This window comes from Balearica regulorum, chromosome 26 (genome assembly GCF_011004875.1).
Source record: "Balearica regulorum gibbericeps isolate bBalReg1 chromosome 26, bBalReg1.pri, whole genome shotgun sequence".
In the NCBI taxonomy this organism is placed as follows: domain Eukaryota; kingdom Metazoa; phylum Chordata; class Aves; order Gruiformes; family Gruidae; genus Balearica; species Balearica regulorum.
This window is the reverse complement of record NC_046209.1, coordinates 221,943-246,469: the sequence shown is the minus strand read 5'-3', so window position 1 is coordinate 246,469 and position 24,527 is coordinate 221,943. Positions and strand designations below refer to the sequence as shown.

The following is a 24,527-nucleotide window of genomic DNA, read 5'->3' as shown; positions in this document are numbered from 1 at the left end:
AAGATGGGGCTGCAAAACACCTTCTCATGTGGCTGTTTGATGTGAAGGGCAGTGCCGAATTCATCAGGAGCGCTGCCAGGCGCGCTCCGCCGAGGGAGCCTCAGCTGGTGCCTGGGCAGTGGGAGCAACACATGGTGACGCCCCGCGGACGTACCGCCCCGTGCACCGGCAAACGCTCATGCACGGGCATGCCAGCGCACAGCGGCCGCACCGAGGCACACGCGGGTGCGCAGGGCCCGAGAGGTGGGCAGTCATACGTGTTCCCTGTGCCAGCCGGCCCCACGCACCCCAGAAAACCGCAGCGGAGCTGCCTCCGCCTCTGCGGGCACGCAGCCGTGGTGAACGCAGTGCCTGCAAAAAACCCAGCAGATAACCCACACGAGCAAGTGCCCTCATCCACCTGCCACCCCACCACCCCTCCTGGGGGCCCTCCAGGGGCAGGTGGGGGGCTGGATGCAAGATGCATGTCAGGACGTAGGGGCGCAGGGTGGGGGGCCGGCCGCGGGAGGGGTGCGGGATGGCCGCACTGCTCCCTTCTAGCCCTGCCGCTGCATCCCGCTGCTCCAGCAGGATGCAGTGTTTTATCATCCTGTAAGGCTGACAGGCACCCGAATTAATAAGTTCCTCATCAGCGCTGCTTCATTTAGCTCTCTCCTGGAGTCGCCAGCTCGGGGTGGCACACGCGCAGCCCCCCAAGCAGCATCTGAGACTGCGCCTTTGGCAGCGGGGCAAGGCAGGGGGGGAGCGTCACAGGGGTGAGCGTGCAGGGGGGGTCCCGGGAACACGTGTGTGCACAGGTACGTGTGTGTGTGCACAGGCAGAGGGCTGGCGGAGACAGCCCAAGGCTGGAAGGGTGTCAAGCCCCCCCGGCTGGGCGGATGGGGGGGTTCCTGGGGCCGCACAGGGACCAAAGTCACAGAATCACAGGCAAGGCTGGCCTCCGTGCATCCATCGGCAAGCACCTGCTTTTAATTACTTGACATAACAAGAAACATTTGTGGGCAGTGCTAGAGAGGGAACAGAGCGGGGGGGAGCATCCCCTGCTGATTACGGCTTTTTAACTCTGTGATTAACCCCCAGCACCAAGGGGGTGCTCCGGAGAGCGAGTGGGGCTGGGCAGTCCGGGCCGGGGGCACCTGCAGAGCTTTTTAAGGCCCTTGCGTAGGGGGGGGGGGTGGTGGCTTCTTGGCTGTGGCCACAAACTGGCTGGAGCTGGGCCCTGGGATTGGAGAGGTGCAGGCAGCCCTGTCCCCGCATCCCCCCCCCGAGCCCAGGGCTTCATCTGTGCTGTGCAAAGGTAGGGTGAAGTGCTGCGGGGCAGGAGGGATGAACCAGGAGGACTTTGTGGTGTCTTGCCCTTTTTGGCATGGTCTGCATTTCTTATCAGGCTGGTCCCACGTCCCTGTTCTTCAGGAAATGGGTTTGGGGTAGGATTCTGCTCAGCAGAGCCCACCCCTGCCTTTGGCTGTAGGGAAGTGATGCTGGTATGAGTGCAATCAAAGCTGGGATTTAGACGGCTCTGGATGCTTCTGCATCTGTGTAGACACTAGCTTGTTTCTTCTCTGGTTTTCCTTGCAAGCAGCAGTTATAGTTGTTACTTCCACAGCACTTCAATGCAGGCAATTAGGTAGGGAAATCACAGGACAGGAACTTGCCCTCAGCCTATATTTCAAATACAGGAACTCCACTGGATGCGGGATCGGTCCCACCAGCACCAAAGCAAAGGGTCTGTTGGGGAGGTTGCAGTCTGGGAGGTCAAGAGGGTATTGTGTGATACGCCAGTGAGCTGACGGCGTGTCCTTCTGTTGTTGCAGGGGAGGCTTTGTGCAGCTTTGCTGTTCCCCTTGGCGCTGACTCCGGCTGTTATCACACCAGCAGAGTGTGCTAGGAAAAAGAAAACACGCCTTGTCTGTTCTCTTGGCGCTGGCCTTTTCAGAAAGTCGACATCTTGAAAGGATTTACCATCCCACGGCTGGTTTGTTTGGCAGGCCGCGCCGATGCGAAGGCTGCGTAACTGCAAACCCTTGACGTGGCTACTCGAACTGCTGTCAAGTTACATCTTCCCGCCTGCACCTGCGATGCCATCCTGTATTCCAGCACATGGGATGGCAGTCTGGCTGTTATCTGCCTTGCAGGACTAATCCCTAGTGCGCGAGCTCGGCAGCTGCACCGAATTTCCCGCTCCCATGGCAACGTCATAAAATCAATACTTTGTCAAGATGGTCTTGAAGGTGAATTTAGAAAGTTATGGATTGTTGCAGGAGGGAGGGAAGAGAAAATACTATCCATTTGGGATGCCAATGCAGGCACGATAATTGTAGAAGCTGCGGGCGGTGAGGCCCGAGCCTCGCGTGGGAAGTCTCTGCTCCAGACATCGTCTTTCCAAGACCTCGTAACTGTTGGAAAGATAATTTTTGAACTGGATCAGGCTGCCGTGTCAGGGCTGTGGTATTGTCAACTCTGAGAAGGATAAGATCAGTAATAATGGGATTGAACGTTACAGGGACATTCCCCACAGGAGGCTCATCACTGCGTTGCAATTAAGGGTGAATGTCTACCCCGCAAGAGAATCATTAGCGTGGGGTCAGCAGGAATCCCAAATTAAGACCTGTCGGTGTTGTCGGGCTGAGAGTGAGACTTGCTCGATTATCAGGTACTGTCCTGCGGTGCAAGGTGTCGGGATCAAGAGACGTCAACTCTGTGATCCACAGGCAGAGGAAGCTCAAAAGGGAGAACGGTCTGTGTGAGCCGCTCCTGCGGGACCACTGAGATGAGCTCCGTAAGCCTGGCCTAACATTTATCAAGGGTTCTCAGGCACCAGTGGCTGATATAGCCATTGGGTACAAAAGTATCCACTTACAGATGTGGATATTGCACATATTTTTGTGAGCCCTGCAAAGACTATTATATAATAAGTATTTTGACTGTAAATAAACTCTATTTGTGGCTTTGTGATGACTTGAAGCGGAAGCCTGTTGGGAGGGATAACAGGTACAAGCAGGGAACGCTAGCCATGACACATCACCTTAACCCACCCATCCCATCAACTGGCCTCGCTCGGGTGGACATGTGCCTTAATGAACCTGGAACGGGACCGAGTAAATTGTACGTGGTCAATAAATAGCTGACAGCACTGGTAGATCCTGAGGAGCTCGCATGTTTTAGAAGTATAAACGCTTGTCTGAAAACCTAAACTAGGACATTATTTGTGAGTAGCATAGCTCCATCTAGCATTCATGAAAATGGATGCTTTTCTAAAGCTTAATTCATAATTACTTTAAGTGTTAAAAGCTGTTTGTCTGTTAACAGCCACAACCAACAGGAAAACAAGTGTTTCTTTATAGTCAAAGCTTATACATACAGCTCTATCACCTCCTCTGCCTTTAGACCATCCTTCGCTCGGCAGATGCCTGCCTTGTGGCAGGACGCATCCAGACACAAACCTCTGCTTTCCCTAGGCAGGGTCAGTCCTTTCCCGATACTGATGTATTTTTATTTTTTCCTATCAAAATTGCTTTTTGAACTGGTGTAAATTTTTTTTTTTTTTATATCTACAACCCCTTGCAGCTACACACCCCATTGCTGAACTGTGTCAGGTGAAAAAGTATTTGGCGTTTGTCTCAGGGCTGTAAAGCTTTTCCAAGAAGCAGCATTGCTTACCGGTAGAGCACAGGCAGAGGAGAGAAAGAAAAGACTAGGTCCAGCGCAGTTTTGCAGCCAAATCGACCCTGGATTCAGCTAAAGCCACTTCACCCTTCTAAGTTTTGTCATCTTCGTCCGCAGAGCAGCAATTGTAAGAAAGCGTGCTGTTGGAGCATTGTGACTAATCACTTGCAAACACCCCGAGTCTAAGCCACCCTGTATTCACATGCCCTTCAGGTTTTTCAAAGGCTTTTGAAAATTTCAAAATACTGAATGTCAGGTGCTAAAATCTCTGACTTACTGTGCTGATGTGGGGCTGCCTTTGCTCACACACCAACTGCTCTGCAGCCCGGCACCACAAACGGGCTGTGTGCTGTCTTTGGAGTCTGGCAGTGGCTGCAGGATGGAGAATCACTGCACCTGGTAATTCTGAGGACAGAAATTAGTGTGCTGGGCAATGGAAGTGTCACTGGAAAGCGTTTCACCGCTCCCTCAGGGAAGCGCAGCCGCTTGGAGAGACTCAGCCTGGCAGCTGTCACTGCAGTCATTAAATGGAGCAGCAGAAGTTGACGTGGACGCTGCTCTGGGTCAGTAGAGCTGAGCTCCTGGCACAGCACCCAAATAATGAGTAGAGCTGGGCAATTGTCATGAAGAATTAAATTTACTGCAGTGAATCCTCGCCTCCAAATGTTAGGGAGAGCGAAGCTTGCTTTGCGAGACCGAGGGAAAGCTGATATCAAAGCGTGAATGTGAATTCACGCTAGAGCCTGCAGCCAGCCTGCGGTCTCTGTGGGTGCCGAGCACTCGTGGGATGGGCACGGCGGTTTGTGGGCAACCAGTGCCACGGGCTGCCTGAACCGCTTCCCAGATCACCTGGGTACGCAGCAGGCCAGCAAGACGGCTCCCGGAGCAAACTGGAAACAGGCAGAGGGCCCGAAAATTCATGCCACAGAGCAGCGGACTCCCCCCCCAAGTCCTGATCACAAATCCAGGCCTTTCTGCTTTCTGTGGTGACAAAACACCTGGTTGCGTTGTTGGGAGCAAGGCAGAAAGCAGCAATTTTTTTTGTGGAAATTTCTCTGAAAGCTAGAGACAAGGTTACTTTTTTAATTGAATAAACAGCATCTGCGATCTGTTAGTCCTTTGAGAAGAGGTAGACCGATCTGTGCGAGGGAATAAAGGCCTGCTGAAGTGCTCTGGTTCTCAGCTCGAGGGCCACCACCACTTCAGAAGCACTTGATAACACTTTGTTTTCCTGAGCTCAAAAGCGTAAGCGAAGCCTGACGCAGAGCAGATTGCCAGGGTGCCGGGCGCGGAGGCTGCTCCCAGTCACTGAACGCTAAAAAGCCTCCACCAGCACAGCGCCGTGGCTGGACCCGGTCGCAGCCTGAGAGGCATCGGCTTGAGCTGAACGACGATCTACTGGACGTGAGCAAATGGTGAGACGTGGCGGCAAACGTAGCTGCGTGTCCTGCTAATGGCGTTGGCAGCTCATCGATGCGCACCTTGAGGAAAGCGCTGGCCCGTGGCCGCGAGCCCTGGAGATGTGCGGAAATAAAGGGGGGCGAAGCGTGTGGAAGAAGCGTGGCTTATCATCAGTTAAACAGAACTGGAAAGACCCATCGATAAGCTTCTGTAAGTGCATCCCTGGTGTTCTCCGAGTACCGCCACGGCAGGAAACCACGAAACGACGTTTACATTTTGGTCCTTGCGAGGCAGGCACCGCTCCTGGGCTCCTACCCCCATTTCCCTCTCCTGTGCCTGCTAAATGACACGCAGGGAATTTTATCACCAAGTTGCTCAGTCAGGGGCACTGAAGGTTTTTCCTGCAGATTCAGGCTTTGCCATCCCTTAACCTCGGCGGTTAGGAAAGCGGAGGTTGTGAGCGTTATTTTACCCTCCGACACGCGCGGCCCCGGCGCGTTTCTGTGCCGTGACCCGGCTCTGGGGCTTTGCCAGCCGAGCGCAGCGCGGGGCTCTGCCCGGCCATGGCCTTGTACCCTTGCCGGCCACGGCTCACGGGACACGGACACGCGTGCGCGGGCATCTCGGGCGGTAAAACCCCCTTTCCAGAACAATCCGCGCCCCGGGCGCGTCGCGGGGTACGTGTGCCGCAGGCACCCGCGTCCCGCTGTCTGTCCGTTTACTCGCCGGGGCTCTGCGGGCGCCGGGAGCCCCGCGGCCCTTCACGACAACGACCCCGAAGCGGGTCTGGCCGCGGATTACGCGGCCTGGCCCGACGCTCGGCGAGCGCTGCTGCGGGCCAGCGAGCAGGCGGCGGTGGCCTCCCCACGCCGGTTCGCGGGGGCGTCTAGCGGGAGGTGCCGGCAGCGGCTGCTCGGCCCGAAGGACTCCCGGCTTCCCGGGAGCGGCCGTTAGCGGCGCCTCCGGCCGCGGGGGAAGGGCCCCGGCCCGGCCTCCGCCCCGGGCCCCGCCGGCGCCCCCTGACCTCTGACCCCGCCCCCTGACCCGGCCCCGCGCCGCCCGCCCCGCCGCGCCCTCGGCGCTCCCCCGCCCTCGCGGCGCCGCAGCCAATGAGCGGCCGCCGCCGCATCCGGGGCTCGCGCCCCCCCCCACCCCCCCGCCGCTCGCGCTCGGCCATGGCGGAGGTGAGTGAGGCGCCGCCGGGGTCGCGCCGGGCCGGGCGTCGGGCCTCCCGCGCTTCCCCCGGCAGGACGGGCACACCGGGGGCTCCCCGGGTCTGCGGCGGCGGCTCGGGGCCGCGGTCCTGCGGCCGCGGGGCGGATGGGGCGGCGCGGGCCCGCCGGGGCGGGGGCACTCGAACCGAGGGGCGCCGGGGCCGAGGGAGCGCGGCCGCGGTCCCTGGGCGGCAGCGGGGCGAGGTGCGGGGCGGCGGCCTGCGGCCGAGGGGGCGGGCAGGGGAAGGGGCGCTTGGGCGGGACCCGGCGGGAGAGCCGGGGCGGGCGGCGGGGCAGCGCCCGAGCCCGGGGAGCGGCGCCGGCTCTGCCCTCCCGCCGGTGCCGGAGGAGGCAGCAGCGGGGCCCGCGGGGCTGCCCGCGGCGGAGGGCCCGTGGCCGAACCTGCGGGTGAGGGACCCGGGAGAAGTGTTTAAAGGGGCTTCGGGCCGGGGGATGCGCCGGGGCCGGCGGGAGGGACTGCGGGGGCTGGAGAAGGCTGGCGGAACGGCGCGGGGGTGGAGGTGGAAGCGGGAGCCCCCCGAGGCTTTGGCACGGCAGGGTCCGACAGCGTCGGGGGGAGTCACGGGGGAGCCGGGGTCAGAGGGGTGCGGAGCTGCTGGAAAGGGGCTCGCAAAGGATGGAGGTAAGTGACGGGGCCTGAGCAGCCGGAGAACACGGAGGTCGGGAAAGCGGGAATGGCAGAGCGCTGGGGAAGGTGGCGGGAGCGGTTCGGCTGGGTGGAGGGACGGGGAGAACCGTCCTGCCAAGGGAGCGGGCGGGCGAGGGGGACTTGTGCTCCGGTGCCGGGTCAGGACGCTCCTGCTGCCTCCCCGTTGCGACGCCGTGTTTGTCTTGGTGCGTCTTGCAGAAACGTTACTGCCATCGCTCCACCGCGCTTACGGTTGGTGATGCCATTCCCTGTTGGGTCTTGACGCATCCTTGAAATATCCCTGTCCTGTCGTAATGGTTGTCGTGGCACATCCACGCTTCATTTCCATCACGGGATCCTTGTGGTGACCGCGACGTGGGAAAAGGACGCTGGGAAGACATCGAGGTAGCTGGCTGCTCTGTCGCAGGATCTCAGAACGCCGCTAACCGAGACGACGTCTGTTCGACGGCAGGGCTTCGCTTTCAGGGTATTCCAGCGTTTTGCGTGAGGAAGGTGCCACCTGGCCTGCCTGCCGTCCCATCCGGGATGGTTTGGTCTTCGCTCCCGCCTTTGGTGGAGCACGAAGGGCGCTGCGTTCGTCTGTGCCGAAGCGTTACTTCGGCGCATAGCTGGGCTGACGTGAGGCGCTGAAGCGCCGCCCTGGCACGCTGCGCCGCTTTGCCGTTGTGCGCGCAGGTCTCTGTCTTGGGGGAGATTCAGGAGCCGTCACGGTCTTGCAGAAGAGGTTGGAACTGCAGAGAATCTCTGCTGTGACATCGCAGCAGTGTGTGATTTGGGCGCTGATTTTCCTGAGCAGTGCAGGAGATTACCTGTGTGTCTTGTCCTGCGTTCAGTTCTTGCTCTCATTTTTGCTCTTGCAGATCCGTTTCCATCCGTACCACTTCCCTCTGGCTACAGCTGGAGTTCATAGAAAACGGACCCATGCCAGGTAGTATGGACAAGGCAAAGGAACAAGGAACGCTTCTCGCGCTGAGTCTGAAATACGTGTTAAACTAGCTCAGGAAACCACGTTAGTTATTAAAGCAGTAACACTGGAAAGGGAAACCTTCCCTCTTTTTCCTCACTTTCTTGCGAGAGTGGTTTCATCCTGAAGGGTTTTCTCTGGTAGTTCTCTGGACAAACAATCTGCCTTGCACTAGGAAACAGCTTTGTCAGTGCCAAGAGCTCAGGCTCTTCCTCTGCCTGCATTTTCTCAAAGGTGGCTGTTGCTTTGTTCCGTGTGCTCAAAAACTTGAGTCCAGAATTAAGGAGGGAGTGCCGGAGTCATCCAGAAATACAAATGTGGGAGTGAGTAATTGGTCAACCTCTGTGTAACTTTTGAGAGGAAAGTTATTCTCATGCCTGAGAAGCGGAGACTGGTGGAAGGAAACCAGCTGCTGGGAAACGTAAAGTGAGATTAAAGGAATTTAGTCTCCCTTTTCCCCCTGCCCCGCGATTAAACGGCCCATGGATGTAGGAGTCATTTTCCAGCATCATGCTACGCTGTTAAAATTAATGGAGTTCACCACTGTGCCTTTTCATGGTGACCAAAACCGTCACCAGCAATAGGAGCATCTACACCTTGGCCAAGAACCGTTCTTGACCTGGAGATGCCTGGTAGCGCCTTGGTGTTGCTGTCTTTCTGATGGATGTAATGCTGTTGCGTTTTCTGCCTTCTGTGTGACATTAGGATTTGAGGTGTCAGACCACGACCTTCAAACGAAATACCTCCACATCGCCTGGCATCGGCAATCGGTGTAATCGGGAATATTCTCTCTGTCGTCATTTTCGTATTTAAGCCAAACCTGCCTTTCTCCCATACTCCTTTGACTTTGACTCTTGTTTCTGTGGTCTTCTGGATTTGTAAATAATCTGAGGGATCATTTGGTTTCATACGTGTTTAAATTTGGGTGTGGAATGGGCCGTTTGCTTTGTCTATCACTTGTTTCTTTGCCCAAACGCAGCAGTGCCAGTTATTTTACGGTGACCTCAGCTCGCAGCAGTTCCCTCTTGCTCTAATGTTACGTTACTGCTTTGGGGAAATAAACTCATGATTAGTTACTGAATTGTCATCCTGTCGTACTGGCTGTTACTCTTCGTTTCAGCACCTGATCATTAACATAAGATCTCATCGTTCCTGAAGTATTCTTGACATCTTTTCAAGCCAGCCCATCCACTGCTAACAGTTTCAGTCTTTGTTTTCAAAATCCTTGGCATGCGGCTCCTTATTGATCCCCGTGTGAAGGAGGCACAATCGATATGTAGACCATTGTCTCAGGAAAGAGTTCTGGAGATCGCTCAGGACTAGAGGCAGTAAGCGTAGACCTCGCCCTCATCTTTTTCATGAAACTGGGGTTGTTTGCTTGGAAGGATTTGTTCAAGGAGGTTTTTTACTTGGTTGCATTCCAGCAAGGCCCAACAAAGGGGCATTGAGACTTTCCTGAGTTATGAAGCCCTTTCCTGGTATGACTGTCCTCAAAATGGAGGCTGTCCGAATCCTTTCCGTCCCCTTCTTTCATTATCCCATAAACTCCTCCCTTTCCTTCTAGCGTGCACGGTCGCTGGGGTCTGCCTGCAGCCACAGTGGTCTCCGGTGGGGCTATCAGACGCTCGGGGATGGTGAATTGCAGCGCGCGGTGTATGCTCCAGTTGGACTAGAGGCATGCTTTTTTCGCCAGTCCTGCTAGAGGAAGAAGCAAGAATTCCACAGCTGCTTCACAGATCCTTTCCTTTCTTCCCTCTTGGTCCTTCTTTCGTACGGCAGTATCTTCTGCTGCCTTCCAGGCCAACCGTTATCTCAGTGGTAATTCTACTTAGGAAATGACTGCCTCTCTAGTCGTTACGGAATTTGCAATATATGTGGTAGTACCTGAAGGCACCAACTCAGAACCCAAAGTCTGCCGTGGCTTTTTTGGTGTATACTTTGCTCTATTGTTAGAGGATGAATTTTCATGTGAAGCTGTCCTGTGTTTTCTTAAATAAGTTGTAAGAGCCTCATACTGAGACGTCGCAGATGTCCCGGCTCCCGCTGAGTAAGTGAGGAGTGCTGGTGCACGGCTGAGACTATTAATGGCTGAGGATCATAAAAAGACGTCGTTGGTGACTGGGGGACTGACGCTATGGTTTTCTTCCGCAGTTGGATGCTCTCAGTCACCCAAAGGCATTGGTTAATTACCTGCTTGCTCCCTGCCTAGGCTGAACTTGATGAACAGCATTTCCATGCCCAAGGAGCAGCAGATGTTCTGGGTTGTTTTCCAGGCCTCAGCCCATACTGCTGCCTGAACTTCTGACCGAGCACTGAATGCCAGAAAGCAGGTGCCTGTTCTCGGTGTCTACCTGTCTCACCCTTTCCCACCTCGCCTGTGTCACTCGCAGTCCTACCAGACTCCTTCGCTGCCCGCTCAGCTCTGAATTTCTTTGCTCGCCCCTTTGAGCCGTCTGGATGTGGTGAGGCATTAGGGAGAAGCCAGCGTGTTCTGGCCGGCTGCTTCCCATTGTCTCTCCAAAGAGTGGGTCAGTTCATAACAATGCTGTGTTCGAACAAGCATGAGGTGTGCATTTAGAATAATGGCTTAGGGTCAAAATTCTTGTTTTACGTGGAAAATGTAAGGCATAAGGATCTGAGGTCTTAAACTGGAGAGAGGATAAATAATTAGTGGAGTGCTGAAGATAAAAAAGATGAAATGGAAGCACCGCCATTTGCAGTTAGAGACTGAGGGGAAGGTGATGAATCCGGAGGAGAGGAGCCCTGGAAGAGCTGCTAAATACACTTGACTAGAGCTCTTTTTGCACAGCACAGTTTCTAATGCTACCCTGTGTGGTTTTTTTGTTAACTTTTGCTTTGAAATTACATTAATTGCATTTGTTGGTGGGGTTATGAGGCTGGAGGCGTGTTACATGTTTAAGAAGAGATGTCTCAGCCTTTTTTTTTCTCTTTTCTTGAAGGCCTCGGTTGGCAGGCAGAGTCCGAGGGTGGTGCCGTACCCAGCCCACAGTCTATGTCCTGGGGAGCCTGGCCTTCAGAGTGCAGCAGGTAGCCACAGTTCAAGTATGTGATCAGCCTGTCTGTTCCCTTCTCCTCCCAACATCGTCCGAACCTGTTGGTTGATCCCCATGCCATTTGACAGAGCAGGAAAGTCTTAAAGATGCCAAAGCTCCTACAAGTGTCCATTTACCCATTCTTGCAATAAGGGGTAATTATCCTAAAAATGCTTCGGGCGAAGGGAAGGCTGTAGTGTGCGTTCCCATGTTATGACGCTAACGAATCCAGTCGAGAGAGAGACAAAGATTTGGGAAACCTTCAGATTCAGCTTTCAGTCAGTTGTAGGACTTGAATGCGCAGAGAACCAGGCTTTGCAATTTAGTGCTCACGGAGTGACTTTTCAGTTGTGTTCCCCAGCCCCTCTCCCTCCTTTCTACCTAATCTCTTCCTCTGGCTTATCGTGGCTGCGCACACTAGCAGGGGTCGTCCCAAGCTTTGTTGCATCTGCAGATTTGGTCCAGGGTGGTGCTAGTATCCCAACTTCTTCTAATCCCTGCAGTTGTGTCAATGGGCTCAGCTGATCATCGACTGAACCTAGCAGAGATCCTTTCACAGAACTATGGTGTACGGGAAGAAAGGGACGATGATGATGATACTCAGGAGAAGCAGAAATCTTTAGAAGAGCTGGAGAAGACTTTCAGTGCCTCTCAGGTAATGGCAGAAAGGGAGGGGAAAGGAAATTACCTGCTGGATTTTCTTGTTTGCTTTTACAGTACTGGTACCAAAGGTCTTTGTACGAAAGTCTGACTTGCTTGCCCAGCTGGCAACGCGTCCACCCATCAGCAAGTCTTAGGTTTGCATTTGGATAGGAAGGAATGATTTTGACAACAGGTGACAGCAGTAAATTTTGGAGTCTTCCTCTGCCAAGACGAGGTGGTCTGCGCTCGCCTTGCTGAAGAGCCATCAGCTGTTGGGTGTGTGTCCGTTTCACAGTGGAGGAACCACACAGATGAGGTGATGTGGTCTTGTGGGTGGTCCCTTGGAGGCCTCAGGGGAACACAAAGCGTGTTCTGGAGGACGGAAGCTGTCTCTTCAGGTCAGGCACAAGGCTGAGGGATTTGCTCCTTTCCTTCCTCGGTATAAATACAGTTCTGCTGTCTGGTATCTCTTCACCAGCATGAAATCTGGTATAAAAAATAAGTATATTTTAAAAATGCCCTTGACTGTATTGCTTTGGGGTGAAAGTTTCTGGCTTCTGTATACGTTTGAGAAGAACAGGTTGTGGTGGGTCCTGATAGACCATGCCTCCTTCATTACGCAGCATTACCCCAGGCAGTTCAGAGCCCCCAGAAGAGCAGAGCTGCCTTGACTGCCTCTGCGTATCTCTGTGTTCACTACAGCTGGTGTTGTACTCGGTGATTGTTCCATTCCTGATGAAGCTTTGTCCTCCTCTCGCTCAGAGCAGTGAAATGCCATTTGAGGAGCTGCTTGCGCTTTATGGCTATGAGGCATCTGATCCCATCTCGGAGCAGGACAGCGAGAGCAATGATATTACTCCGAATCTCCCAGATATGACTCTGGATAAGGTAAGAGCAGCTCTCTCTGCTTGGGTGTATGCTGTTGGCCTGTCCTGTAGGTTACTGTACTGTCTTGGAGCTCGAGATCTAGTAACTCTTTCCAGGTGGGGTTTGATTAATGCCGGGGGAAGAGTTCTGGTGTTCCAGTGAGGAATGCCAGGCGCAGAAATTGAACGTAAAGACTTTAGAGGAGACTGGAGAAAGGATAACTGTTTTAAAAAGAACCCTGTAAAAACTCTTTATGGAACTTGGGTTACAAGTCTTTACACTGTGGAGAGTCAGGGAAGGTTTGTATCTTCCCAGCTGAAGTCTCCTGTTCTAGCTAAAGTTTGTAGAAAGCTGCCTTTTTTTTCTTTTTTTTTCTTTTTTTTTTTTTTTCCCCCCTTGCCTTCCACGATCTTTGAGATAATTGCTTTGGGTGGAGCTCCACAGAAAGGACCACTTGCTTCCATAGGAAGCTACTCTTGGCACTTGCAGAAGTGCTTCTAGGCTAAGGGAGATAATCTAGGGGTGGTGGGGAGCGTGAGAGGGAATCTGTCTTTGGAGAAGCTATGGGAGGGTGAGGAGATCTGCGGATGTGGCCAACTTTGGCCAGAAATGCTTTACTCTAGGCCTCACCCCCCCTCACCCCCCCATATTTTTTTTTTTAATTTAAAAATATTTTTCACTTTCTTGTTGTTGTTAAAAGGAACAAATAGCGAAGGATTTGCTTTCAGGGGAAGAAGAGGAGGAGACACAGTCTTCAGCTGATGATCTGACTCCATCCGTCACGTCCCACGATGCATCGGACCTATTCCCAACCCAGCCTGGCTGTATGTGTTGCTAATTTCTAAGTAATTGGTTTTTACTTAGATGTGAGATGCAGAATAGGGCAAGAATGTTTTTCTTTATTTTGTGACTAAGTTTCCTGACATCGGTTTTTCCACTTTCCTTCTGGGGGCTGCAAATAAACCTGAGCACCAGTGGTTAGGACATGATAGAGCGTAAATGAGCAGTGGGATGAGGAGAGAATTGTCTTTAGCTGTAACTCATAACATTGAGAACGTGAGAGTTGTTTTGCTACCTGCTGTAAGTGCAGTCTGAAAGACCAGTACCTGATCTGACATCTCTAGAAGTGAATAAATTCAGTAGTGCTAGTGGTGCGATATATTGTTCCTAAATATCAGAATACGCAGGAAGCCAAAGTGCAGAGAGAGACTCAGTATAAAGTGATCTTATTCCTTTGCTAGCCTGCAAAATGAAGGAGTCTGAGCTCCCCAGGTTGGTTGGCACCACCCATGTGGCAAGTGTGCAAATCCTTTTAAATAAAAGGAGAAAATTAAAATACGAGTAAGTTGTCGCTGCGGAACATGCTGAAAGTAACTTTAGGACAGAAAACGAAGGGAAGGACAGGGAACATAGAGCAATAGGGGGAAAAAAACCCCAAAACAACAAAACCCCGAAACAAAACCATTTCATAACTACAGATCTTTTCCTTTGTCACAAAGCAAACAATTTCCTTGCTGATGAAGACAAAGAGCCCTGTTCATCTCCATGTGCTTCCTCCATGGCTGAGGACTCAGAGGAGGATTCCATCCCATCCAACGAGTGTAAGAAGGTAAATGATCTGAGTGCATTGGGAAGGGGAGCTAATACAATGCACCTGAGTCTGAGGAAAGCGTGACACCAAAGCGCTGTGATATTTCCTCAAGAAATTTTCGTTCTTTTATCTTATTTTGCTCAGCACCTTGCATTTTGTGGAAGGCAGTGGCAGATACAGGTTACAAGAGGGCTTTTTTAATACAATCTTGAAATCTGTATCTGAAATTATCTTCTGGTTCACATATGGAAAATGGTGTTGTGCCTTGATAGATTAAAACTGCAGCCTGTAGCCCTGTGAAGTGAAATGCTGTGCAATATTCCCAGCAGGATTCACTGAGGGGGAACCGTCACATGAAAGAGTGGAGCAGACTTCCAAATTCATCCTGGTTGTGAAGGTTGCAGGAGAGCTTCTGCATTTCTTTATCTCCAGCCTTAGCTGCTTGTCATATATCTTTAACATTAAAACTATGTAAATGCCTAAGGTCCCCAAAGTATCATCTGGTTGGTAGTAAATCTTTTTAGTTACCCTATAAAATAGTCAGGGTTCCCTAGAAGTAATAGTGACAGTGGGGACTGCCGATATATAAATCGGCCTCGTGGTGTCGTAGTCCCTAAATCATGAAGTACACCTCAGTGCCTACGTGGAAGCATTTCCCATTTCAATTTACCCACTTCTCTGTGGTGATATTTCAGGAGATCATGGTTGGACCTCAGTACCAAGCCACTGTTCCCATCCTCCACTTAAACAGGCACAGTGAAAAAGGTAAGGCCGCCCGCTTTGTGTCGTGTTTGCTTGTAGGGCTGCTGGCCTGGGCATCTGATGGGGCCCTGGTTCATCAGTTCTGTTCTGTGTCTCAGCGTTGACACCAAAATTTACAGCTACGCCTGAGCTAGCTTTAAACTAGCCTGTTTGCATCAGGCTAGTGATACAGCTGCAGAAGCTCAGTGAAAACTGGGTTGGTGTGACAGGTTTGGAGGAGGGGGTCTCAGCTGTAGCCAAAGAGAAGGAATACCCTTTTGGAGATACTCTAATTTATTTTTCTCTGCTGTCTTCCTTAAGTAGCCAGAGTTATTTTCATTCAGTACTCCCTGGAGCTGATGAGTTTCCAATTTGATAGGATGTCTGCAGAGTGGATGGAGGTGTCTTGATTTGCAGATTGCATCTAATAACCAGTGCAAGCACCAGCTTGTTGAGTTTCTGAGCAAGACGACTAACAGAAAACCACGTCTTTAGAAATCACTTGCTTCCTCCCTAGTTCTTTTATCCCAGCAGACTCTGAGCAAGGAGATAAAAGTTAACAGTGTTGCAGGTACTATTTCAGATTTACCCAGTATAGTTCTAAACTTTTCACTGTTACTGTATCGGTGCTCTCAGCCTTCTGTATTGGAAACCACAGATTTATTGTGCGTTTTCCGTAACCTGTATGTTTGCATCACTGTGAAACAAAAGGAAATTGATAGTAGATCCCAATAGGGATCTTTTATGCCCTGTCTGTAGTGCCTCTGACCTGATTTGAGTAAATCTACAGGGCACGAGAGTTGGTTCCTTTGCCCATAGAAACGAGCTAAGTAGAGAGGGTGCTAATGTTTTTTTTTTTATCTGAATAGAAAAATCTCAGTATTTCTTACTATTTTTCTTTATTGCAGAGTCTTTCTTCTTGCTTTCCTCTGTGCTGTTATTTTAGTGAAACATCTCTCTGCACTGTTGTGTGCTGTGTTCTCATGGACTAAGAGCCTTGAAAGCTGAAGGGGGCAAGAATCACTTAGCGATGCAGTGTGCTCTGGCTGTTCTGTGTGGGTGGAGCAGCTCATGGAGGAGTGTTACAAGCTATCACAGGGGAGGGACAGCCTTGCACCTGCTTAGTTTTGTGTCTAGGACAGGGAGAGGATCTTGAGTCTAGGCCAGGGTTGTAGCTCAAAGCTGCCTTTGCCTCCCACTCCTTTTGTGTGCTGGGAAAGACACCTGAGAACCTAGAGTTTTTTAGGTGCCAGGATTAATGAGTCAAACCAACAATCTTTGAGAATGTGGTATCACAAACCTTGTCAACCAACCCCTCTGAAGAAGTAGAAGCAAGCTGAGCCTGTGCTTAGGACTCTACAAGGGGTATAAAGAGTATTAAGCTTACCTGCCTCCGAAGTCGTGAGGGGAAAATGCAGTACCTTCAGAGATGGTTGTCATCTCTGGTACCAGGTTGATGTAGCAAGCGAAGATTTCCTCCCTCCTTCTGTTTCTCCCATGCACATACATGCAGGCTATTTCTCAAAAGCAGCAGAACTCTCTGTTTGATTAGCTTATTTCAGTACTTTTTATGCTAGCCTATGAGAATGAAGATCAGCTGCTTTGGGACCCAAACATACTCCCTGAGAGAGAGGTTGAAGAGTTCCTGTACTGTGCAGTGAAGCGGCGATGGGACGAGCTGTCTAGCAGCAGCCTGCCAGAAGGAGAGGTGGTGAAGGACAATGAACAGGTAAGCACGAGGGCTTCTTGCAGCCTGCAGATACTCAGATGCTGCTGGCGTAACAGTGCAGCGTTTCCTATAGAAATCCTGAGACATCCACTTAAAAGAGAATGAGACCTAACTCCAGTGATCCTCCACTCCTGCTTTGTGGATAAGTGATGGTGTGCCGCTCAGTTGCGGCCTCAGAGGCTGTTGGGAAGACAGGAAAAGGCTGTAGTGGATTGGACTACAGGCCTTCCTAGCTTAGTACTTTTCTTCCAACACAGTAATGGATGTCTGTGAAAAGCGTGTGACAGGCTAGGCAAGCAGAGAATGGGCACTGTTTGGTCTGTATTCTCCCAGTATCCTAAATTCTCTGAGCCAGAGCTTACAGCAGGAACATCCTTTTGGATCTGTCCTCTGAAGTATTGTCTAATTTTTCTTTGAAGCCAGCAGAAGATTGAACATTTGGCTAAGAACCTTCAGAGCAGTTGTTTCCTCTAAGCTAGATGGGTTAGATTCTCACAGTAAGTCTGCAGGAACACAGAGGCACACCTGTAATCTGCAGAGCTGCTGGCAGAACTGCATCTTTTCAGTCCCAGGGTTTGTAGTCCAGTGCCTTGAAAAGTGGAATAATCTGTGCTGATGGGTTAGTGACAAAGTGGCTCCTGGGAAAAATAAGTTTTATGAAGCAAATGTGAGTCATGAGCAGGTTGGTTTGTGGTATGCTGCTCAGGTACGTGCTGTCGGTAATTTTCTTCTGTTTCCTAGGCTTTGTATGAACTGGTTAAATGCAACTTCAATGCAGAAGAGGCACTGCGGAGGCTACGGTTCAACGTGAAGGTTATCAGAGGTGAGAACCTCCTGTATTTGGGTCACCAAGGCACATGTAACTCTTTCTAGATTTGTACATCTCCTCCAATTCCTATTTCTTTCTGCTATAGATGAGCTTTGTGCCTGGAGCGAGGAAGAATGTAGAAATTTTGAACATGGCTTCAGGGTCCATGGGAAAAACTTTCATCTTATCCAAGCAAACAAGGTAAGGGCACTCACCCCTGCATCCCACTAAGACAAAGGGAAGGAGGCACGTGTGTTTGCACCAGAGGTATGTTTTGAGCCTTGGCTAATGCAGGAAGTTCAGGACTGCTGAGTTCCCATCCCAGGCTTTGTGTTGACTCATGCTAGCAGGTGATGGGCTGTTCACTGCCCTGCTCTGCCTTATTTTCCAGGTGGGAGAAGTCACAAACAACACTGACCTGCATGAGTGATGTCAGTTAATTACTGATTAGCCCTTTCTGGAGTCTCAAAAGTTCTTTCCAAACTCTCAGCCCTTGCAGTACTTCTGTGAATGAGTGAGTTGAGCATGTGGATGTTTTGTAAAGTCCCCTGGGGTCCTCTAGAATGAAAGATGCTGTTGTAGGGAGAGCTGGGCCCCAGGACATACGCTGCTGTGCTGGGAGTTGGCAGAACCAGAGAGTCCAGTTCTATCGCTGATTATTTGTGGGCATGTTGATGCTAGCCAGTGAAAATGGATGCAGGTTTGCTGTCTTGATGTTAAGGGTGCTACTGGAGGCGCAGGAAAGTCCTGCACGAACGTACCGTGCGTGAACCCACGCTGGGGTCTGCAAGAACAATTGTGCACTGTGGGGAGCTCTTTCTCTGGCCGATTACCACCTTGAAAATCTCTGTACGTGCTTCTGTTCTGCAGCGTAGATGTGTCCATAGCAATATAAATTACTGTAACACACTTAATTTTCTGTGCCGATTAAATGGGAGAATAGTCCTTGCTCCATGAGATACATCTTGATGCGTGGCTTTCTGACTGCGATGTTTCTCCCCAGGTCCGCACCCGGTCAGTGGGCGAGTGTGTGGAATATTACTACATGTGGAAAAAATCAGAGCGCTATGACTACTTCACTCAGCAGACTCGTTTAGGAAGGAAGAAGTACGTCCTCCACCCTGGAGCCACGTGCGTGGAATATTCTCACACTAAAATTAGTAATATTAACCTTCCAGTGAAGATTCCTGCTGCAAAGCACCTCCGCTTAAAAGACTGCGCTTTCTGCTCTAGAAGGTTTCTTGGGTGGGAGCACGGAGGGATGCACTGGATGTTCTCACAACATAAACACTGTTAGCGTGGGAGGGAAGATAAAGCAATTATTTGCTTGGATGTGGACTGTTTTGTTTCAGACAAATGTGTCCACAAAAGTTAAGGCTAGAGTCTGGAATTCAGGACTGAGATGAGGAAATAACTCGGTTCAATGAGGTTTCGAGAAGGGAGTTTAAGTTCTGTTTCTGGTGTTTTGGAGTCTGAATTAATGTATTTCCCTGCTGCCACCCTTTGAGGCAAATTCTTTGCTTTGAAATGCCTGCTAATTGCAGAAAATACTTTTCAAAAAGGTTGACACTGAAATGTTTAAAAGGTCAAAATGAAATATTTAAGTTAAAAACATTAGGTGAAGTCTTAGATTATTTGGTTTTTTAAATTCTGATGCAAGACTGGAAAATACCTGAAATCTCAAACTCCTCCAGGGTGGTAAAATATTTTCTCATCACTTGCTCTTTGCTGGCACGTTAACGCTGTCACAGCCCACTGCAGTCATTCTGTGAAGCTGGCTGTTCCCTGGGGAGAGCATTTGACCGTTTATTTCATTACGAAAGGGGCTGGGGCTCAGAGAGAGCTGCGCAACAGAACTCTCTGTTTTGGAAAGCTACAGAGCCCATTCTGGTTTGTCAGGGGCTGGTCTCCGCCACGCTGAGTTAACTGCAATCCCCTCAGTGCAGAGTCCTTCTGCAGACCAAGAAGGGATGCACGTTCATTCTAGTGAGGTCTCTACAGTCCTGTTGCTTTATTTGTTGATGGGGTTTAATCCCAGTAACCATTTTCCTTCTCTGCAGCTCTCTGCTTAACAGGTGGTGGCAGTGCTATCTGTCTTTTCCCACAGGGATTACACTGACAATGACTTGGATGGAGGTGAAGTAGAAAACACCAGTCGTTCTCGGAGCTCCCCACCAATTCCCTCTGCAACTGGCTGCCTGGATTCTCACTTTGGTCAAGATCAGCTAGCAATAGAGAGCACAGGTAACTTACTTTTCTTCTGTCTGCCATGGGGATAACTCGTCTCCCTCGCTCAGCAGCACAGACCCTCCTTTGCCCTTCTCCCGTTGCCGTTATCCAGCTGTTGCTCTTCTCCCCGCGCCTTGCCAGTGTGCTCACTTTGTGCTGTGTCAAATACCAGCCCTGGGCAGATTCTGGTGTGAGCAAAGGAGATTTGTCTGTCTCTACATTGACCAGTAGTGACTTCAAATGAGTCGCTCCTGCTTCGGGCTCAGAGGGGGTGGCCTAAGTCATTCCCAAAGCAAAAGGATTTGCACTAACTTTGGGCACCTGAGTTAGGTGCTTGCACTAGCACACAGACACACCAGACACAGGCAACTCCTCTGGAGGCTGATTTAAGACACCAGAAATCAGGCTGTACCTGCGAGCTCCTTTTGGAGAGAGCTGGCTGTGAGAAGGCTCACGGGGAGCCCGAAATGGGTTTGTTCCCTCACGGTCCTACCGCAGAGGTGGGCTTTGTGCAGGCACCTCCCAGGGGCTGTCCGTGTGAGGGGATAGGACTTGGGATTTGGCTTATCTTGGAGTGTCTCTGTGAGATTTCCTTTAATTTCCGTGGAAACACTGATGGCCTCCCATCTGCTGTCTCCATCTTGCCTGCCTTTGGGACATGCTGGCAGGGATCTTGGTTGCGATAATAAAGTAACGTTTGTGCCATCAAACAAACAGTGTTGTGGTTAGGTGGGATTGAACTGGATTTTGGGTTTGATTTTTTTAATGTTACAGACTCACTCGAGCTTTCTTTCACTTGCTGTCCCCCTCCCTTTCTTCCTCTCTGTCTGTCCGTCTCCCATGTTTCCCTCCTTTGTGGTGTGCACAGAACCGCTGAGCGTGGAGAGCACAGCCTGCAGCCTGGGCAGCATGAGTGAATCGGGGCAGGGCTATGAGTGCAGTACTCCTTCAGAGACGAATTGTTCCTTCGACCCTGCGGAGGAGACGTCCACGGGCGCCATCTCTGCTTCCTGCACACGAGACACTGTCACCCCCTCGGAATCAGGGCTCTATGCTCTGCCGCCGGCAGGATCAGGACTAGTAGAGAAGCAGGAGATGTTGCAGAGCTCTGGTGAGACGATAACGATGGACTTCACTCTCCCTGCAGACATTAATGAGGATTTGCCTTTAATTGCTGGCCCTGTGGATTTGGACAGACACCCAGAGGCGGTGGTGGCCCCTGCGCAAGTGTCCTTATCGGTCACAGATTTTGGCCTCATTGGCATCGGAGATGTAAATACTTTTCTGACTGCTCACCAGGCTTGCCCAGCGCCTGTGGCTCGGTCAGAGCCTTTGTCACAGTGAGTCTCCAGTCACAAACTTGTCACAGACCCAGCAAGGACTTTGACCTGACTGAGTGAAATCCTGGAACTTCCACTGTTCCACAGGGACGGTTTGGAGCTGTTGGTCAGAATCCGTCTTTCCATCCTCCTTGATCCAAGGCTACAGTGAAACCAAACACCTTTCTGCTCCGGTGTGTTCTGACACAATCACACAAAGCTGGTGGCTGGCTTTAGTGAGGGGGGAGGTCCATCGCCCCCTGTTTCGTTGACCATATGTCACCCCAGGTAATTCCAGGCTGTTCAGAGAGTCCCTGCCCTCGGGACCGGGGAAAGTCCCTTGGCCCCAGTGGGACAGTTTGAGTGCAGAGATGCTTTGAGAACAGGGACGTATCACCGGCATGTCGGGGGCAGGGATGGAGGGTGCAGTCTGGAGGTCTGAGAGCTTAGGAAATCCGCAGGGAGCGCGGTCCACCCGGGCTGCAGGGCAGTTTGCCTGCACAGAGGGGCATGGCGATGCCAAAGGACGATGAGGAGTCTTGGCCCTTCACCCACAGATTGTTGCGATAAGTCGTTCTCCCTGTTCCCCTCCCAACAACTCCCCTGCACTCCCCAGCTGTGAGTTGTGACAGGCGTGCACACTGCTGTTTTCACGTCTCTCGCAGCTGTGTGTGTGTTCCCCGCTCGCTCCGCCACCAGTTGCAGGTGGGATGTGGCCTGGTCCAGCCCTCTGGCAGAAGCGTCAGGTCTTGGAAAGGGATACGGCGTGGTGCGGCAGCACTGTGCACCAAAGTCCTTCTCACCTCTCCTTGTAGTGCTGGGCGGTGGCGAACTTGGACTAAAGGGAGTTTCTAGACCCACAGAGCGACGTTGGCCCTCGGAGTGCTGCCGCTTCCGTTACTGGCGGTGAATGACTTGATCCTTGCTGACCGCTGCAGTACAAGAGGGTGAAATGCAGATGGGAACATCTGTAACTCCCCAGCTTGTTCAAACAATTTGTCAGCTGCAGGAGGAGGAGGAGGTTGCTCAGTTCCCAGGGCACCAAGGCTAGTCACCAAGTCACCAGCGCTAGCACAGGGTACCCCTGCCCCCTTCTCTGTCACAAAAAAAAGCTCTTTGCTGAAAGTATGTCTTTTGCTGCCGCTAGCGATGTTTTGAGGAGGTGACAAAGGTGGCCCTGCTTGGCAGCGAGGTGGCCAGCTGCTGTGCGGAGAGCCACAGTGGCACGTTTGTGGGTGTGCTGGAGTCCAGAGCTGCTTCGCTTCCCGGGTGTGTTCCAGGTCTGGGGTTTGCCACTGGCTTAACTCCACATGTTCTCATTCCCCTTTTTTCCATGCAGGGAATGCTGTCTGCTGGGCAAGGCTCTGATACAGATGTTCCTTCCTCCAGCCATTTTCTGCATTTGGGAAGGGGTTTGGGTTGAGGTTTTTTGCTTGTTTTGGTAGAGGCCTTCGGGCAGTGATCCTGCAGCTGCTTCTGCTGCCGGAGGATTTGGAAGATGACTAAAACCACGAGCCCCGGATCCTCCTTCTACCCGGCCCTGTGAAGTCGCGCTCAGCCCTGCAGTGGGAGCACGGAGACAGCATTAGGCAGCTTCGCAGGATGGCGGGATCAGACCTTGTCTCTCACCTTCCACGCCCCAGACCTGTTTTGGCTGCGTTAGCAGGGGTTTGCTTCAGTGCTCGGCCAGCTCTGCTAAGAGGCGCTGAGCCCCAGATGCGCACAGCTGCCTTGACCAGGCACCACTTTGTCAGCCAGACGTGGTAACTGGAGGTCTCCCCTCTGGCTGCTCCCAGTTGCTGGAAACGGAAAGCAAATACGAGTGCCCGCTCCATAGTGGAACTGCCCAGGCTGTGATTCCCCTTTTCTGGGGGGGAGAGGAAGCTCCTTGGCTGACGGGAGAAGAGGAGGCAGGGTGAGAGCACGGGCAGCCCTCCCAGGGAGGGCCAGGCCTTGGCATCTCCTCTCCATCAGCCAAGAACATTCTTAGTTTTCCTGAAACCATTTTTTTCTTTGGTTTGTTTCAAGCCCTAATGAAAGGAGAGGGGAGGCTGGGGGAGGCAGAAATGTCTCTTATTTATGTTCTTCAGTGTTGTTTACAGATGCGCATGGGGTCTTTCAACATGAGTGCGGCGCTTTTTCCACATAACTTTTAAGGGAGAGGGGTGGAAAGGGCTGGGACAGGGAGGGGGAGTCACTTGGGGAGGAGATTTGGTTTTGGTTTTTTGTTGGGGTTTTCTTTTTCCTTCTTACAAAGCACATTCACTTTGAGCCGCTCCCAATGCTGGACTCTTTCCCCCCTTCCCCCCCGCCCCAAGCCCTACACTGTGAAGTGATACTGCCTCGAAGACCCCTCGACGTTATTTATTTAATTAAAAACCTAATTTGAAAGTGACCTGGAAGCCTGTCCTGTTTATGGAGACTGAGATGCCGCAGCCCTGTGCATCGTTGATGGCAGAAGTGAGAAAAGGGGTCCTTGCGTTTCCTGTCTGATCCTCTCCCATCCTGGGAGCACAGCTTTCCCTGCACAGCACTCGGGAAGCTGTCGGCAGCGGATGTTCGGCCAGGGCACGGGATGTGGTTTGTCCTTGGGAGGTGGTGGGCCAGGTAATGACCCTGGAGCCCTGTGGGATCATGTCCTCCCATCTTGGGTGCCGCGATTGCCTGCCAGGACAGTCCTGAGGTCCTGGTACAGAGGCTGAACTCATCCCGCTCTTAAGTGCAGCTGCTTCTGCTTGGTGAGAAGCATCTTCATCCTGGGATCAGTGAAGAGCTTGTGCCACCAGCTCGCCCTGCCAGAGCCAGGTCCGTGGTGCGGGTGCTTCCCATGGCCCCAGCGTGTGTGAGCTGCCCGGTGGCTACGGCTCTTGTCCCAGGGGGGCTGGTTCTCAGGGTCTCTCCTTTCTCTGTTCCTGGCCTGCCCACCTTCCCGTGCCTCGTACCAGCCATCGCAAGCTGGGAAGAGGCCCAGCTTCCTTGGTTGAATTTACCATCCTGGCACCGTGCGTGGAGGGGGAGGGAGGCGTTCGTTGCTCCTACAGGTGCCCCGAGTCCTGTGAAACCCTGGCAGCCTTCGGAGAGTCCGTGGCAGTGGGAGGCAGGGGTCCATCCACGTCTCACTGGCTTCAGCCAGAAATAACATCCTGGAGGCGAGAGAAACGTTCCTGCTGCAACTGCGTTCTATGTTTCCTCAAGAAGGCTCGTTCCTCGCCACAAAGCCCCTCTGTTTTGTCAGAAACCCCTTCAATTCTTTTCCCCAGCTCTTACCTGGCTCTTGTCTTCTGTCCCAGGGCCTCGGGGTGGGGACGGGGGCTCCAGTCTCCATCGCTGACAGCTGGAAAATGTCCCCCTCCCCCGGAAAAGCAGCAGGAAAGGGACAGCCCACCCCTCTGTTTGGGACCTCTCCCCTCTCTGCATTTCTCCTGGCAGCTCAGCCGGGTAGGGTAAAGACGATTGCTGCGAGAAGGGAGCAACGACTTGGCGGGGGCCGTGGGGGTTCTGCCCGCCCCACGGTCCCCACGGGACCGTGGGGCGGGCAGAACCCCCGCGGCCCCCGCCGAGTTCGGGAACGGCGACTGCAACCGCGGTGGTTCGACGGCAGAGGGGGCCGCAACCCCACGCAGGGAATCCGCT

At 52.3% G+C, this 24,527-nt stretch overlaps 1 protein-coding gene across 9 annotated transcripts; it reads left to right on the top strand.

Moving 5' to 3' along the window:
* Positions 1–6,126: 6,126 nt before the first annotated feature.
* MIER2 (MIER family member 2) lies at positions 6,127–23,286 on the top strand. 9 transcript variants are annotated; one of them, XM_075736312.1, is made up of 15 exons: positions 6,219–6,251; positions 7,150–7,335; positions 10,125–10,245; positions 10,876–10,963; positions 11,472–11,623; positions 12,373–12,498; positions 13,178–13,301; positions 13,977–14,086; positions 14,764–14,833; positions 16,387–16,538; positions 17,280–17,361; positions 17,453–17,547; positions 18,350–18,477; positions 19,454–19,590; positions 20,444–23,286. In XM_075736312.1, the coding sequence occupies exons 5-15, from the start codon at positions 11,480–11,482 to the stop codon at positions 20,917–20,919; spliced, it is 1,644 nt and encodes a 547-aa protein (XP_075592427.1). In that variant the 5' UTR covers positions 6,219–6,251; positions 7,150–7,335; positions 10,125–10,245; positions 10,876–10,963; positions 11,472–11,479; the 3' UTR covers positions 20,920–23,286. The 9 variants fall into 9 exon arrangements, with proteins under 9 accessions (XP_075592423.1, XP_075592428.1, XP_075592427.1 ...); XM_075736308.1 differs by lacking the exon at positions 7,150–7,335 and having other exon boundaries at positions 6,127–6,251; positions 12,313–12,498; positions 16,372–16,538; XM_075736306.1 differs by having other exon boundaries at positions 7,150–10,245; positions 12,313–12,498; positions 16,372–16,538.
* The last annotated feature ends 1,241 nt before the right edge of the window (positions 23,287–24,527 follow it).